At 44.6% G+C, this 18,208-nt stretch overlaps 1 protein-coding gene across 1 annotated transcript in view; it reads right to left on the bottom strand.

The window, feature by feature from the left end:
• Positions 1-18,208, bottom strand: part of PPP2R5A (protein phosphatase 2 regulatory subunit B'alpha) — a 90,613-nt gene that overhangs the window by 48,937 nt on the left and 23,468 nt on the right. The window contains exon 2 of the mRNA XM_019549446.1: positions 2,152-2,348. Within this exon, the coding sequence (XP_019404991.1) occupies positions 2,152-2,348 (197 nt within the window). The remainder of the gene's footprint in view (positions 1-2,151; positions 2,349-18,208) is intronic.

Genomic DNA, 18,208 nt, shown 5'->3' with positions numbered 1-18,208 from the left:
AGATGTGAGGAGATAAGTACGTAAGTAGAGGCTTAGACTTGTCCCTGCCTAGCCAATCCCTCACCTCCACTGCCTGATCCCTTTGCAAAGCAAGCAAGTACAGTATTATAGGAGTTATCTTTTAAATTGGGTGCCACTTAATTCACAAAAGGTATGGAAGGATGTCTCGAGACCAATAAGATTGAGAACCACTGATACAGTGTAGCTCAGTGGTGGGCAATTACTTGGGCCCCAAGGGCCACCTAGGGAGTTTTGGTGAGCTGTTGTGGGCTGGGTCAACACCCCCCTGCCACACAACAGCTCACTAAAATTTGCTAAATGACCGTGCCCTGGGGCCCAACCCTGCACTGTTACCAACTGGGAATCCCAGGGTCTCCATGGAGACTACCCCAGGACCCATGTGGGCAGGATGCGCTAAGCCAGGTGGATGGGATGGGGCCATAGAGAGTAGCATCCAGGAGTGGGACAGGCAAGCAGGGCCAGGATCACAGAGCAGTGACACTGCAGGATCAGGCAGAGCCACGATCGACTGCCTGCATATCCTTGTGATGGGCACTGGTTCCACGGGCAGGGGTGTGCCAAGACTGGATCGTGGTTCTACCCCAGGCCCTGCTTCCGTGCCATTACTGCCCTGCAATCCCAGTCCCAGCCCTGGTCCTGCCCACCAATCTCACACCCAGACACCACTCCCCTCCCATCTGTGGCCCCATCCCATCCACCCAGTCAATTGTACACTGCCTACGCAGGTCCTCAGCCAGCCTCTATGGAGACCCTGCCCACCTGCTCCGTTGGGCAACCCCAGGGGTGGATGCAAAACACAGGGGCCACGGTACTCAGGCAGTGGAGTCCAGAAGCCACACTGCCCTGCCCCACTGCATGCCCGGAGTGGTGGGACCAGCCGCACATGCCACAGCTCAGGCTGCCTCCCGCACCTGGGTCACAGGGGGACCAAGGGACCAATCACGGGCCAGACAGATATGGCCCATGGGCCATATTTTTCCCAAAACATTATAGATACACTAAATACTGTATTTGCTCATATACAATATACCCTGGAGTAAGATGCACATTTTACTTAAGAATGCCAGAATGAAGAAAAGATCTTTCCTTGTAGTAAGTAACTGAGTAGCAGCAGCTAGGTATTTGAGCATGATGTTCACTGTTCAGCTCCTATCAACCACACGTAGACTTGACTTTCACTTTTGCCCAGCTGAAGCTTAAGTAGCAGATACTGCTGTCACTATATTTCCTCGCATATAATGGACAAGCTTCTCACAGCTGTTTTTTTTCTTTTGGGGTGGGGGTGGGGGAAGAAGGGGAGGGCGTATGATATGGTAGATTCAGTTTCTTGTACAGAAGCTTCCTTTCCACTGAAGCCAACTTCAACTAGAATCTTTCCAAGAAAAAAAAAACCTTCAGTGCATAGAACTATTACCATTCTCAAGCAAATGCTAGAAGAACTCAGTGTTTGCATTTGTTTCTACATTCAGCGTGCCCAAAATCTAAGCTTTTCATATGTTAGTCAATTTTAAAATATGCTGCATTTATTACATCAGAGCAAATAAAGTTTTAAGCAGAAAAATATTACACAATTCTAAATAATGTTTATAAATCTAAACAATTCTATAGGTGAAAATTATCATGAACAAATATTATTAAACTTATAGTAATAGTCTATAACAGCAATTCTCAACCTTTTTAGACACAAGGCACCCCACAAGACTCAAGACACCCCTTGGTAGATTTGAAGCATCCCTCAGAAAATGCCAGCTATTAGTTTTCTTTTCTTGACTACAGAAAAATAGAGCAACTGTTCTATTGCAAAAAACTCCAGAAGATGACAAGTCAGAATGTTTTTTTCACATGGGAACCTATAGTGTTAACTCTAAATTTTATCTTGTGAATCATATTTGCACACCTAATAGTGCTGACGTTGTGCAGTACTCCATAACACCCCTGAAAGGATCTCTAAGCACTGTAGGGTGCCATAACACCCTGGTTGAGAATCAGTGGTCTGTAACTGTTGCAACAGTATAAAGTCAGATAGGAATTGTAAGGATCAGTAAATGTTTTCGATCTGAGCCTTCAAGAGGCCGAGAAGCTACACTGTGCCAAAAATATCAAAGGAGTTCAACTCCAGATTTTACTTACCATTTTCACTATGTCAGCATATGCTGATTCAACAAGCACTCCACGATTTGTTGAAACATATTCAACCAGTTCATTCAGTGTTGCTCTCTTAATTTCTTTGCTCTTCAAGTCTGAAACAGAGTCTATGAAATCAAACAGTATGCAACACTGCTGCAACTTCTGACAAAAAAGTTCTTGCTGCTCATTTGAGGTGGCATCTGTAAGCAGAGAAAAACAAACAAACATGTTTTTAGAAGAAATGAAGCGTGAATGTTTAAATCTCTAATTATTAGCTGTAACCCACACAACATACCTGCCTGCATTTTTAATACAGGATACAAGTCAGATGGCAAGCAAAACATACATTCAGCGTTGTTACAACTGTAAACATAATTAAACGTTCCACTAATATGCAGTGAAAACCTCAGTTTTTACATCTTATCCACAGTGTTCAAGGAATTTTAAAAAGAGTGATATGGTAACATAAATAGGGAACATAGGAAAAATTACACTTTATATATACATACATCCCCACCACATATAAAAGCTATATAGCACTAATCATTCAATTAATATATTTGTTGTACTGTACCACCGATTTTATTACAGCAGTGTCAAAGATACAGCTGCAGGGCTCCTGGAGGGGCCGGGAATTTGGTGATAGGCCCACGACCAACTTCTCAACTATGAAGACTCATTGGGGCTGTATATCTGCCCAGAGGGGGCAAAAATGGGGGGTTAGCGGTGGGGCGGGGAGGGAGCAACAACTGTATTAATTCCTTCCGTCACCACTCGCCCCACAAGAAGTGGGTCTAGTTCCAGCCCAGAAGAGCCTCTATGATCCTGATATGTCCTGGGGAGCTATACTACTGACACGCCTGCTTTATTATATTGTTTATTTAAAAACTGCAAAATCTGCAGGGCTGGAATTCTATCTTTAGCTTCCTCCCCATTTATAAGGCATTTAACTCATTTTTTACATCAAATAATGAAAATACCATGGAAGAACTTGCCCCAATATCACAAAGAAAAAATCTGTATCCTATATTTTCATATTTTAGACTAGATAATCTAATGAATTAATATCCTTAAGCCTTAAAAGTTTCCAGATATTTTGTTCAGTTAAAACCACACATTGTCTTGTAATCTTCATTAAAAAAAGAAAAGGGGGAGGCAAAAAAAAAAAAAAGCAGATCTTGTCGACTCGGTCAGCTTGCTATTGAGCAAAACATTCCTCCATTAGTATTATATTTTTTCTTGCTAGCATAGTGATTAATAGTAAGATAACAATTACTAAACCTATTAATTTTATTGCAAAATATTTGCTCAAAATATAACCCTGTAACTTTGGCATATAGCCACAAGGAGAAAGAGCCATAACTGATTAATCTAACTTCAAAACTGTATTCAACAGGGGGAAAAAAACAAAACAAAATCAAAGAACTAAGATTCCCCTCATCTCACCAATTATTTTATGCATCCTAGGAACACTATAACGGCCAACCCTTTAAAATAATCAGTCAGCTGGGATCTCATCTACAGAAATTTTTACTCTCAGTTCTCTCTGGGAGTACAGGCAGCCTTCCCCCATTGAGAAGCTTTAGAAATTACTACAGCTACCCCGTATTACTCTGATTATCTAGTCATTTTGCTTGAACCAAGAACAGTAGAACCATGACACTTCATAGGGTTACGAGAGCCTGTGAACTAGCATGGGATATATACAGCTGCAGCAAACAGCTGTGCAAGACCACTGAGTTGCTACAGCTGATTGCTGAAACATCTGTTGCAATGGCACAGCTTCTCCAATCAAATGCAAAAGAGGACTGACAGAAGGAACATCAGACGAGTGGCAATGTGGCGAAAATCAAAACCACAACATTTAGCCGTACCATCCTTTGCCTGAAAACATACTGTGAATTAAGTACCCAATATGAATATCACTTCCGGATCACGAGGCATTTTGCTGCAGTTGTTGGTGCAACCAACATCCAGGGGTTTAATACAACCACTCCCCACCCCACTGCCAACTGGCATCAATTTTAATTGACAACAGCTACCAAAAAACAGAAGTTCAGTGGCACATAAAGGGGTGAGGAACACCAGCAGTGTTAATCTCCTGGGTTAACCTGCACAGATGCTAGATTTGGCAGTGGGTCACCCAACATGCAGGAAGCTCCACAGGCCAGATGACCCACTTCCACAGGCTAGATCCGGTCTCCTGGCTGTATGTTTTACATCCCTGCATTAAACAATTAGCAAGGAAGCAAAAGGAAAAGAGAGTGCTCTCTACTGAAAGATATACAGAATTCTAATTTTTATGAGTCATGGCTTGAGGCATGCAGATAGCTTCCCTTGCTCTTAAATGTTTTGGCTGTCTGTAGCTAGGCTACTTGAAGAAATTTGCTCCAAGTCTATTGTAACCTGATATCACAAAAGCTCTATAAAATTTCAGTAGTCCTATTCTGAACAACAGGAACTAAGCATTCTGAAATAAATAATAAAAATATTACCTGTTCCCCAAAGATAGTGTTGGTGGGCAACTCATTTTTGAAGAGAAAGTATGAACATCCCAATAATATAAAAACTACAAACAGAATGAACATAGCTGAATTCAATAAAGGACAATAGAATAATTTTTTTCCTCTTCCTCACTGTAAAAAGTCATCCCAAGAAATGTTTTATAATCCATGAGAGAACACTGAACTAGGATTCCTTTCTACTAGATAAGCCTGTGTGTGCATTTTCCATCAAAGCCCTCTATGGCCACAGGAGCTCTCCTTAAGATTAGTTCCAGACTCAGCTATAAGGCTCCTAAACATCCTCAGAAGTGGTCCTCTGCTGACAGTACTTCTACAGAGTAAAAAAATTAAAAAACCTGAGCAGTGCTTTTGCAGTTTGTAGCTTGTTCTACCCAGAACCCACTGCAGTTTTCTCACTGTGAATTCTTGGAGAAGTTTACCCCTTGCGATTGGTATGCAGAAAAATACTAGTAAACATTTTTTCAACCCAGCTCATCACTTCCATCCCCAACCCCAATTCCAAGACCAAGAGAAGGGGCTGAAAAGGCAGGTGGGCTCCAGGGACCAGCATGCAAATCCAGAGAAACTGCCTTGATAGCAGGGGCTGTACTTGCCCCTTAGGCACAGACCAGGGTTGGGGAGGTGACAGACAGTAGAAAGAGTGGGACACAGAAGCCCTCACTTGGCACCATCTAGGATCTTAGCATCTCAGCAATTATCAACTGGAATGCTGTTAAAAATCAGGACGTTTTGGAGAGGGCTGTAAGGCTAAAAAGGTTGAGACCTGCTGATCTAGTAAATAAATAAAAGCACTGAATTCATCCTTTTTAATATAAATGTACAAATGAAGAATGAGATCAAGTCTACATAATTCCTTAAATATATACACATCTTCCTGATTAGCAAAAATATTAAATTAATTGTGAAAGCTAGATTTAGTTAAAAGTCAACACATTCTATTTTCCAACCCACAGACATTAGTCTTGTTTTGGGAAAATAAAAATGAGAATAAAAAAAAAAGATTAAAATCTATCTTTTGTGTATCAACCTTCTTCTGAAATACTGGGAGAAAGCTATTATTTGGAAAATCATTGTCCAACTACAAATATCAAACTACAGAACTATAATTTAGAGACTCAAATGCCAAACAGCTGTACATCAAATTATCACATGTCCACTGAGCCACACGTTCTACATCGTTTCTGCAGTGGTTTCTTTCCCTCTTTTAAAGCTCCTTATTGGAGTTCTTGATCCTTTGATTAGGCAATTTCTTGTATTTTGTGAGAGCTTGAAAAAATACGTCTCTAAATACTATTATCTAGTAATGAATTACTACAAAATGCAATCTCTGGCTACTGAGTTTTCAACTGCTTCAGAAGGGAAGAGGGAGTTGCTGCTAGGAAGTACATTCAGACATTATAGTGTAACTGTCAGCATGAAACTGAAGTTATGCAAACAAACTAAACTAAACAGCTGTACATTTAACTCTGAAACTGGTTAAAATGAGTGGGCAATTATTTCAGGTGGAGGGCTACTAGAGTTTTGGTGAGCAGTCAAGGGCCATATGGGTAGCCCCGCCCCTTGACAGCTGCCCTGCTTCCTGGTCTCCATCTTGGGACCAGAAGTCCCACCCCCTAATCCCTGACTTTTGCCACCAAAAGTCCCTCCCCTTACCCCCAGAAATACTCCTTTTGGGAGGAAGGGGTGCCAATTTGAACCAGAAAAAAAAAAAAACAAATCATACCCTAAAAGTCAAACAACCTACTAGGACAGTGGTTTCCAATCTGTGGCAGACAACCTGTCAGTGGTACACGTTAACAGATTTATTATAATCATAGAATCACTGAGTCGGAAGGGACCTAGACAGATCATGTAGTCCGACTCCCTGCCATGGGCAGGAAGGACCACTGGGGGTGGCAGGGGTCATAAGACCCCAGCCAGATGCCTATCCAGTCTCCTCTTGAAGATCTCCAGGGAAGATGAGAGCACCACTTCTCTGGGAAGCCTATTCCAGGCTCTGGCCACCCTTACCGTGAAGTAGTTCTTCCTAATATCTAACCCAAACCTATCCTTCCTCAGCTTGTGGCCATTGTTCCTGGTAACTCCAAGGGAGGCCCTGGTGAACAGACTTTCCCTGAGACCCTGCTGCTGGTCCCTGATAAAGTTGTAGGCAGCCACAAGATCCCCCCTCAGTCTCCTCTTGCGGAGACTGAAGAGATTCATGTCCCTCAGCCTCTTCTCACAGGGCTGGCCACGGAGGCCCCCAACCATACGGGTGGCCCTCCTCTGGCCCCTCTCCAGGTTCCCCATGTCCCTCTTGAAGTGCAGCACCCAGAACTGGACACAGTACTCCAGCTGCGGCCTGACCAGCACCGCATAGAGGGGGAGCAACACCTCTCTGGACCTGTTAGTGATGCTCGTTGGCATGACAGGGTGTGGTTGGCTCTGCCTATTGCTTCGTCGCATTGGCAACTCATATTCATCCTGGAGTCAATCCTGACTCCAAGATCCTTCTCTGCCTCTGTGCTGCTGAGAGGGTCAGCCCCTAACCTATAACCATAATGCTGGTTCCCTCTCTCCAGGTGCAGCACCCTGCACTTGTCCTTGTTGAACCGCATCCTGTTCAGATCCGCCCACTTCTCTAACCTATCCAGGTCTGCCTGGATGCGGTCCCTGCCTGCCGGTGTATTCACTTTACCCCACAGCTTGGTGGCATCAGCGAACTTGAACAGGGTGCTCTTCACACCCTCGTCCAGGTCGCTAATAAAGATGTTGAATAGCACTGGCCCAAGGCCCATATAATGACTTTGTATGACAAAAATTTACTGGTAGTACTTAAGATTGTATTGTTTTAAATTGGTGGTGTGCAATCTGTCAGAATTTGGAAACTGCTATACTAAAACATATTTTAATTTTATTACAAAAATGTTTTTGTCACATTTTGTGTTCGTGTAGTATATATAGAGATGATTTCATAACTCAAAAATAAATTCTCAGTCATGTGTGTGCATGCAGGGGGTCAAATAGGGTATGTTAGGGGTTTGTGTATGTGTGGGGGCAGGGTGTGGGTGTGTGGGGTTTTGCAGGGTATGCCCCCACAATCCTCCCATGGTGCAGCAGGTGGGGGCACTCAGGGTGCTGGTGCCCAGCAGGGCGCAGGTCTGGACAGAGCTGCACATGGAAGCTAGGGGCGCAGCCTGTATCACTGGTGCTCCCCGCACTTGCTGGACATGGGAGGTAAGCCCCAGGTGCTGGAGCTGGCTGCCTTCCCTGCCCCTCCAGGGGAAGGCACCTGGGGCTTTCCTCCTGTGTCATGCAGCCCCAGTAGGAAAGGCAGCCAGCTCCAGCACTTGGGGCTTCCCTCCTGTGCCCAGCAAGTGCAGAGAGCACCAGTGATAGCCTTCAACATGCAGTCTAAGCCCCTCACCGCAATGTGCAGTGCTGGTTGGAGCCATGTCCTGCCAGGCACCAGTGCCCTGAGCACCTCTGCCTGCTGCTGCTGTCACCACCTCCCCATACCCGCCCTCACACCCACACCCTGGCCCAGGCAAGCTCCACACTGCTGCCACCCTCTGGGCACAGGGTCCACGCTGCAGCCAGCCCCAGCCCCAGCCACACTCCATGCTCCCACTGCTTCCCTACCTGATGCCCAGAGCAACCTGGAGGTAGGGGAAGCAGAGCAGGTCCCCGGGGGCTGCAGCACCGGCAGCAGCAACTCCACACAGGAGCTGCTGCTGGCCAGGCTAGGCCCTTCCACCCATAAGGGTGGGAGCAAGTTGCAATACAGTGTTGGGGGGGGGGGGGGCAGAGTGTACATATGGACACCTTGCTCCCACCCTTGTGGATGGAAGGGCTGTGCAGGGCACAATCTGTTGATGGGCACTGTGGGCAAGGTGAAGTGCCTGGCAGTTGTATTTTGTCCACTCCTGGGTTAAAAAGCTGCAATGGTTTGCTGTACTGGTATTGCTACAGGAACACCCAGTTGTAACAGTTACATCATACCTTATCACCAGGGATCTGGGTTTTCCTTTTCCCACTGGAAAAATAGAGAAAAATGCAGATTTCCCCTTTACCTGATAAAACTGCAGATTTCTCATCTGGGGACCCATGCCCCCCAGATCTGTGCATGGAATGGGGGCAGGGTGGGCTGTCTGCTGTGGGCTTCCAGTCCCACCCTGCTGTCCTTCGCCAGGGCCTCTGCAGCCCAGCAGATGCAATGTGGCACTGCGGGGAACAGCAGGGCTGCGCAGGAATATATTTGCTACTGTGAGCTTTGTGCTTCCCTGGCAAGGCATCTCCTGCCCGTGAGACAGCAGCAAGGGACATGACACCACACTGCCACCCCCCACTGCTGCCGTTCACACAGGGGACACAATTGCCAGGGCAGCGTGAAGTTTGCAGTGGTAAGGATATCCTCACATGGCCCCACTGTGCCCTGCAGCACTGGGTTGCACCCACCAGGTGGGGAGGGCAGCAGGTCAGGAGCCTGAGCTCTCAGGGGTCAGCCCACAACCCCCTAGAAGAAAAAAGATCATTATTTCTAGAAATAAAATTATAAACCAATTTTTAATAATACACAAGCCATTTTTAAATTCATCTGAAAGCAAAGTGTAAATTGTATTTTAATTGAGTCATACAACTTAAATTAAGTAGGCCATTTATTTTTAGTTCTAGAATAAACAATGCTTTGGCTTTGTGATTTAAATGATCTCTCACATCTCCTAGCAGATTATTTGTTAGAATGTCTATATACAATGCTTATACATAGTCTACCGGACATGTACCAGTTAGATGGAAATTCCTAAGATTTAGGGGAAAAGATGAGAATTCAGGGGCTGGACTTGATGATCTGCTCAGATCCCTTCCAAGCCTACCAACTATGAAATTATTGAAACTACCTAGGCACCATGTCCTGGAGTGAAAGCTAGAACAGGCTGGAAGAAAAGCGAAGGTACCCTGCTTGCAAAGTCAACCTTACTATCACACTTGTACATAGTAAAACTAAACAGTAAATCTAGTCTGCTCTTCCAAACAGTGAATGTTTTGATCTCTATCCAGTCCCTTTATAATTTCTCAATGTTTCACTATACCTATTTCTAACCCCCTTTACTCCCCTATGCCAGGCGCACTCAAGCCCCACCCAGCCTACAGGCCACATCTGGCCAGCAGGGCTCTCTACGCAGTAGATCTGGCACCTGAACCAAATGCAAGGTGGGGGGAGGGAAGCATATGTATGGTAGGTCCCAGGGCCCAATTCTAGCATGTAGGATAGGAATAGGGTGATACTGGAGCCCCCAAGGTTGAATGGGCTGGGGCAACCAGGGGGCTGTACCAAGCCCCAGGCACATAGGGGTTAATGTGGCCCATGGACTGGCCCTGCCACTTATCTGGCCCCCAGGACCAAAAGCTGGAGCGCCATTGTCCTATACCATAAAGTGCTCCCTCCCATACATGCACAATAAGAAGGAATAGATGCATGCTCTAGAAGGAAGAAAGTAATTTACACTTTTGAAAACCCCACCCTAAAACCCTCATGGTTTAAAAATGTCAGATTTTGTAGTTGCAGACTTTTCAAAGACAAGGTTCAGAGATGTGGTTGATAAAAAGTACACTTCCTTTCAGCCTTTTAAGAAACAGCAATTCATCTCTGCTTCTAGAAAAAAATATAAGTATTGTTGTAGTGTCACCGAATTGTATTAGTATTGCAGAACTTGATTTTCATACATATTATGTCAACAGAAAACACCTAAAATATAATACTATTCAACTAGATGATTCAATCCAGCAAGTGGAAGGGGAGGGAGGAGTTGTGGATACTTCCATCTCAGCCTTGGGTTTGTTCTAACCTCAACATTGTTTTTGTAACGTTGCAAGCTGTATACAAATGTTGATATATCCAGCCCTTCAGCCAAAGTCATCACTTCCAACATTAGCCAGTTTTAAAAACAGCAAACACTGCTTCAACTACTGGATTGCCATCAAACCCATGCTGAGTTTATAACTAAAAATGCTTCCACCATATCTCAGCTTGTCAGTTCTCCCAGAAAGCTCAAGGATCCCGACAATCTGTTACTTTATTCCCTTCCTGCTACCTGAGAATTAAGACCCTATATTATTCTGGGGATTGAACTCCATGACCTGGGAGGCCCTTTCCAGTCCTATGTCCCCAGTTGCTCACAAGCAGTGACCCTTCCCTCAGTGAGGCTTTTCTGAAAGTTAAATAGTCATCTTTTACAGAACAATTTATACCACTTAGGCCATGCTAATTCTGCAATTTATTAAACTACCTTCTACTGGCATATTTTTACACTTTTTATCTAAATAGAATTAACAAAAGTAGTGTGACATTAAAGACTTGAATGGTTACACCCAGTTAAAGTAATGAACAGTAGCCGTCATATAGGTTGTGCTTAATTTTACATTTTACTAGGATCTTCTAGTATTCTACAACAGGGTGCACTGAGCAAGTAGTATATCATAGCAACAAAGCAATGCCACATCAAGGGACTGCACCCTCAGTATGTCAAAAAGCCTAATTTAAGAAACCAGCATGGGAATACAGGTAGTGGTTTTTTTCCATGGCACTGCCCCTAAAAAATAGTAGACTTTAAAAATGGAAGTCTAAAATCTATATTCCCTTGCAATTTTAAGATCTATTCTCTAACCTACAAGAGTCAAGTGATGAGGTAGAATATTACAGGCAATCCATTTGATCCATGTGAAATTTAGTTTGTAGCCACAGATTTAAAAGTTAAGTAGCAATACTGAAAGCGAACAAAACCACCTCAGCAATTTCAATAGTTAACCTGGTAAGACTACTGGACAAAATGTACAAGAGAGTAAAGCTAAAAAGCTAAGTTTTGAAAGTCAAAAATAATCAGACATGTATTTACCTTCCTCTAAAATATTTAAATAAAGTTGTCATTATTAAAATACCGTCACTCAGGCACTGCAGTAACCAAACAACTGATAGATTGAGATAATTAGGAGCTATCCTCCTTCTATTCCTACACCATCTTATCCCACCCACCTGATTATAGATCTAACCTCCCTGCGGTTGCACATTCTTGGAAGATAAATTATTTTTTGTATCCCATTAATTTTTTCAATGTTGTCAATGAACTATTTCAATGATTCAATTTGTGACATCAAAACTAGTGGGAAAATTGTACTTTACAGTGCACTTACATATTTTCTATACATCCAATGGGGAATATCAGTAAAACCTTCCAGCTGGCAGAAAATATTTTAAGACGCAACCACTATGAAAAAGATGGTTGTCTGAAACTACTGCTGACATTTAAGCACTATCTGGTCCAGACAGGTCCTTTAAGCACAAAAAATATTTCACTTGGCATAGGAGTACATAACCCATGCGTCCTTTGACAGGCGACCCCGATAATCACTAAATGGAATGCCAGAGGCCACTTATCAGACAGCAAGTTTGACTGTATCTGGGTCTTATCTATACTTAAATTTTTCACCTTTAACTTTACTAGCATAATTAAAGTAGCAGCTATCTTAGTATAGACAATCTGTTATATCAGTATAAAAGTACTCATTCTGACATATCTTACACCAATTTGGTGGGCAGGGGTAGATGGTGGTGAACACCTTTAATAGCATAGCTATAAAAATGCCACATTTTTTTTCCAACATCTCTACTGTGGTAAGGGCAAGTACAGACCGAACGTAACATGATTCCCAGCTGCAGACATCAAGGTTTACTTCGAAAACAGGTACCGGATGCATTTGTTAAGCACCTGAAGGATAGTTTATTTCAAATTCTTTCAGTTTTACTAAGGACCACAAAACCTGACCTTTCTTCAAATATCAGGAGGCAATCAACCAACTCAGCTTCCATATTATCCAACAACAAAACATTTCACTTATTCAGTTAACTTGCTGATATCTTGTGCCCCCTCCAGAACTCTAAATTCAATTACATCCAAATCTGAAAAATACACAGTTAAGGTAAAGTACCAGTCACCCACAGTACTACAACCTACATTTTCATCCCCTAAAGCCAGCATTATCCACTTGAAATGGCAGTGCCATAACTGTTGGGAAGAATGACAAAGAACATGCCATTGTCATGTACTACTCTGGCAGGTACATGCTTGCAGCACTACCACCGGCATGCCCTGCCCACCTGGGCACCACCCTGGGGCCTACTTTCCTTGGAGTGGTCCAGCCACAGAGGACTCCTTGGTATAAAAGGAACTCCCTGGCAGTAGCACGGGGGAAAGAGAAAGAGTTCCTTTTATACCAAGGAGTCCTCTGTGGCTGGACCACTCCAAGGGCCCTCTTCATTGCTAAATTACACAATCGGATACATCTCTAGTAGCATATAGGCTGGTCTTATGATAGGGACTATCAGCCATCTAGTGAAAGGGTTTTCAATGCTTTGGACCTATGTGTGGTTTATGTGGAGTCTAGAAGCCTCCAGTTCACTATGCCTGACCAAAACCAGAGCTGACTTAGCAAAGGGAAGATCAGTCCTATAATGTAATATGCACATGCCCTGTTTCCCCAATGCTATGCAATATTTCTTAGAGTGTCATTTTGTACGTTGCTGGGCATCCTACAGCAACATTAAGAAGCTAAGTTAAGATACACAACACCCCACAATGAAACATGAATCATATTTCTTGGTTTTCAGATCCCTGAGTATAGCTGAACTCTACCTCCAGAAAGATAAGACATTACTAGGAAACCTTACCGTCTTAAGTTTTTGCTAGGGCAAAACAAAGGTATTCAAACATAAGATATTGTTTGCAGGGCAGTGTAAAATTAGAGGTGCATTTAACACAGGGCTTTGCACATGGAACTTGGAAGGTATATAAAAGTATACATGGTATAGAGATGGTCTTTTCTGCCCTGCACTAGTATAATTAAATGACAAAGGGCAGGGATACAACTACAGAATCAGTATGGATATGCTGATATGAGAGAGAGAGAGAATATTTTACAGTAATTTGAAAATTTTAGTCCAAGTTGATTACAGTAACTCTAAGATCTCTCTCCTTTTTAACAACCTGTTCCCCCTCACCCTGGGCAGCAAGGGCACTACGGCACGTGGTTGACAGCTCAGAGGTCGCAAGTTTGAGGCCACAGCAGAAGTGCTCATGGCACAGCCATGTCAGATTCCAACAAATCTGTCAATTCTGCTAAATATCTTGTCACAAGGACACAAAAAAGGAAAAGACCTCTCCCCCCTCTACCCACATGCACACACTCCACAATCTGCATAGTATATAGCCATCCCAATCCCCAAAAATTCCAAAGTTCTCCTATCTTCTCAGCATCTGCAACCACAATAGACTGCTACCAGAGAAGGAAGCTCCGAAAGGCATGAAGTGGCCTATTTTTCTCAACAAGTGTTCTCAGGTAAATGAGAACACTCCCCATGGAGTGGAACAATGAACTATTTGAATTATCTGTCTCAGCAGGTGGTCTCTTTCCCCTTCCTTTCAGTGATTGTGGGACTGTCATGCACTAAGCATGTCTGTTGTCAGCACTGTATGTCCCTTTCCTGCACTGGACAGGCTCATTCCTAGCCCCCCCTCCCATCCTATGTTCTGCCATGGGGACATGCCCTGAAAGGGGGCAAAAAAAGGCAGGGAGATTTGAAGGCCAAGTTAAAATGTCCTTGGTTCCCCACTGAGTAGTTTGGTCCCATTTTGATTCCACTATTCTAACCTTCCCTCCTACACAGAGCAGCAACATAGAGGCAAAAATTTTCCCTGCTGCTGAAGGCAGCATGAGGAAAATGATAAATTGTAGGTCCCTCGCCTAGACCTGTAAGCAGGGTCCATTCCTTGATTTGGTAGTGAAATTGTCAGGGATAAATACACACGATGAGGAGGAAGAGGATACAAGCTGCAGTATTGCCAACCCCACCACGCCAAAAATGAGATGAACTCTTAAAAAAAAAAAGAAAGAAAAAAAAAAAAAAAGAAAATCAAGAGATTGGAATGTAAATCAGAATATGCTATTTTTGAAGTATGTGCGTGTGGGGGGTTTGGAGCCTGGGGAGGGAGGGTCCCTGTACACCCTAGCAGGATGTGAGATACTCTGGTTCATGAGTGACAGGCAGCAGGGGACACACACACACGAGACTGTGGCTTGGGAGTGAGAAGCAGATACACACACTGGTGCAGAGACAGACACACGGAGAGCACCCAGCTGGTAAGTGGAGGGGAAAGGAATGAGGGCAGAGGGCAGGACTGAGGGCCTGCACTGAGGCCAGGGCAGGTTGTCCAGAGTAGTGAGGGGCAAAGGCAGCAGGTCATAGAGCCCCAAGCCTGCAGCCCACCTCTGCCCCACAGGGAGCACATGCCTCCCCCTAGGGTGCACACGGCTGCAGGGAGCTGCCCCTCTCCTGCCCCCACCCAACTCTGGACAACCTGCCCTGGCTCTGGGGCCCCATTCACCCCAGCTCCACTCCCTCCCTTGCTGTGGGGGCCTCAATATCCGCCCCCTACCCCTTCCTCTCCACACACGTACCAGCTGAGAAAATCCAGAGATTTGTGGATTTGATTGGGAGACGATGAGTTGGAGTTATTTTGGACTCAGAAATCCCAAGTCTCACAATGTTTTTGCAACAGTTGGCATTACTGCAAGCTGATTCCCACCCATCCCCTCCCCACGCACAACTAATGGACAGAAAGGTGCCCATCTTCTCCCCTTCCTGGGTCTTCTCTGTTTATACTGAATTACCAGAGAGTAGGGCTATATAGAGACAATCACTCTCTTGTGTAGGGATCATATAGGCTTATATAAATAGACTTACTTAGAAACCACATTCTTTGTCAAAGCTCAAGTCATTAAAGTGGGTTTAAACACAAAACAGCATTAGAATGATCCCTTGGCATGGGGGCATGACATTCAGTCTGTGGATCACATGTTACCTATTACAAGTCTTTATTAAATCACTTTGTTAAATGACAAGGGAAAAATAGTGAGTCATCAGTCCTCACTGCAAAAGAATTAATTAATCTTTTCATGTGTCTGAATGTGCAGAGGACAAAGTGGATCTAGTAGCCTTCCACTGGAAAATGCAAGTGACCCTCAAAGTCTGAACTATGCACTAAGGATGTGAAAAGTTAAAAGTTTAAATGATAAGTATATTTATACCAGTAATACATTCTTGATTAAGCTGTAGCATGGGGCGAGGTCTGGCAGGAAAGGGGAGCAGTATAGTACCTCAGGAACAGGAAGGCAGGAAGGATAGGAGAGAGGAAGGGGGACTAGTACCCATACCCTATGAAATTAAAGAGGAAAACAGTGGGTAGCCTAATGACTTGTCAATTAAGCAATTAGCTGCTAATTCACAGGTGCTTCTCCCTCCCACAAAGCCCCAGGCCTGTCCCTGCCTCCCCTGGTTTACATGGGCTCTTTTGTCTGGTGGGGCTTGCCACCACCTCCTCACCCTCCCTATTCCCCCCCACAAAAAGGCAGGGGTGGGGAAGGAGCGGTTCCCAGCAGCAGCCATATCCAAGCTGCTCCACTGGTTAACGATTTAACCAATATAATTAGAGGAGGTTAAACAATATTGACACCCCTACTGTGCACCCAGACTTGCACTAACAGGGTTGTTTCTTGACACATGCTGGCCTCTCCATGTGTCTGAAAGAAAACAACTCTAAGGACCAGAGGAGTAGATCTCCCATCCTGCAGCTTTCCAGTCTCAATACCCCTGAACTGTTTTATTTCAAACCACATACTCACTCTCAATGCTAAAAATCACACTCCTGAGCTCTTCTACCATATATCAGATTCTTAAAAACATTATAACCTGCTAACACATGCTGCATATACCAGGAGCCCCTGGAGAGCAAATACTTAACTTGCTTTCTTTTGTTCACATTCTGTTCCATTGTCCACACGGGGTGAAAATTAGTAGTCGGCATCATACTACCCCTACATGCTTGCTATCTTGCATTTTCTCTGTAACATTATTTCCTTGACAGTACTTGTGAAGAAAAATAAGAATTTGTAAGTATGACCACTTTTAAACATTGTTCTTAAACCTGAAATAGTCTCAGGGCAACGTTTCCAAAGGAATCTCTGTAGAACAGAGACCAGCAGTAAGAAATATGAGTTTTCAGAAAACATGCAAAGACAGAGCTCAAACTCACAGTGCATAGAAGCAGCTCACGTTCACAGACTACAGGACATCACCTTGCCATGATCATCACTCAGCATTGCAGAAAACTTCCCAAAATCCTTTTTTTTTCTTCTTTTCTATTCAGTTCTAATCTTACTTTATGTATGCCTTTAACTCTTTTAAGGTACATTTGCTTGACTTATGCCAACCTAGATTAAAAACAGTAACTGCAAAATGGAATATCACATTATATACTAGCTAAAATAAATCCCTAATTTAAGATTAGCATCTCTAAACCTGCCAAAAGCTAGAGCCCCAAATGCATGCCAAATATGCAACCAGATACATTTTTTAACATTCTGTATTTTCTTTAGGAGGCCATTTCAGGGTCCCTTGTTCAAGTGACCTGGACATTGAATCACCCAGCAGGAGGGGTCCAGGTTTTCCGTCTCCTGTCAAAAACCTGGATTCTACTTTTTGAAGTGGGGTTCCCCTTGCAGGCTGGCAGAAGCACCTTGGGGTTTGCGGGGGGGAGGGGGTTTGGAGCCAGGGCTGACCTCTCCTCCTCCTTTACCCTGGGGTTGACACTTGAGCAGCACCTCCTGAGTTCCTTTCACTTCCAGGTGCGGGGCTGGGGATAGAAGCAGAGAGGCTGCAGCAGGAACCAGCAGATAGCTTCCCACAAGAGCTGCTGCTGCCAGCACTATGCATCCTACTAGGAACTGGCAATGCATCTTGTGTCCCCCCTCAAATTTAACATTCATTAGTTTTATTTATAGGAAAGGACAAAAGCAGCAGGGAGGTAAAGGGGAAAAAAAAACTCTGGGTCTGCAGGGCAGGTAGGGCCACACACATGTGCACATGCACACATATGCAGCCAGCAACACAGTCAGGCAGGCTGGTGAGAGCAGTTCCAGTAGCTGCAGGCAGGTAAATCTATGGGACAGGGAGAGTGGATAGGGGAAACACAGGGCTTGGGAACCAACCCTATGCCATCAGGGATAGGGGACATGCTCTGTGAGCCTGAACCAGCCCTGCACAAATCGAGGGCCCCCGGCAATGGGCACAATAGAGTTTGGCACATAGCCCCAAAGGTACAGGGTCGGTCCGGACTAGCCCTGCTACATCAGGCCAGGAGCCAAGCTCTGAAAAGCCCCCCACCCCAAACACCCACCCTCTGGTGTTGGTAGTGAGGGGCACTGGCAGGGTGGTGGCGGGGGGACGGGGGCTGTGGCTTGGGAGTGAGGGGTAACGGCATGGGCTGCAGCAGAGCACTAGTATGTCAGGGCTGCTGAACGCCACAAAGCAGCAGGGGGGGAGCTGCTGCCAGGAGGGGGTGAGTAGGGGGTAGACAGAGGCTGCAGGTCAGGAGTGAAAGGTACTCAGAGCTGTGGGGGTTGTGGCTTTGGAGTGAAGGGCACTGGCTGGACCCGCGTTCTGGTGA

Source organism: Crocodylus porosus, unplaced genomic scaffold, assembly GCF_001723895.1.
Source record: "Crocodylus porosus isolate Cpor-Errol unplaced genomic scaffold, CroPor_comp1, whole genome shotgun sequence".
Taxonomy (NCBI): Eukaryota; Metazoa; Chordata; order Crocodylia; family Crocodylidae; genus Crocodylus; species Crocodylus porosus.
Note: the sequence above shows the minus strand (reverse complement) of the source record. Positions and strands in the feature narration are given on the sequence as shown.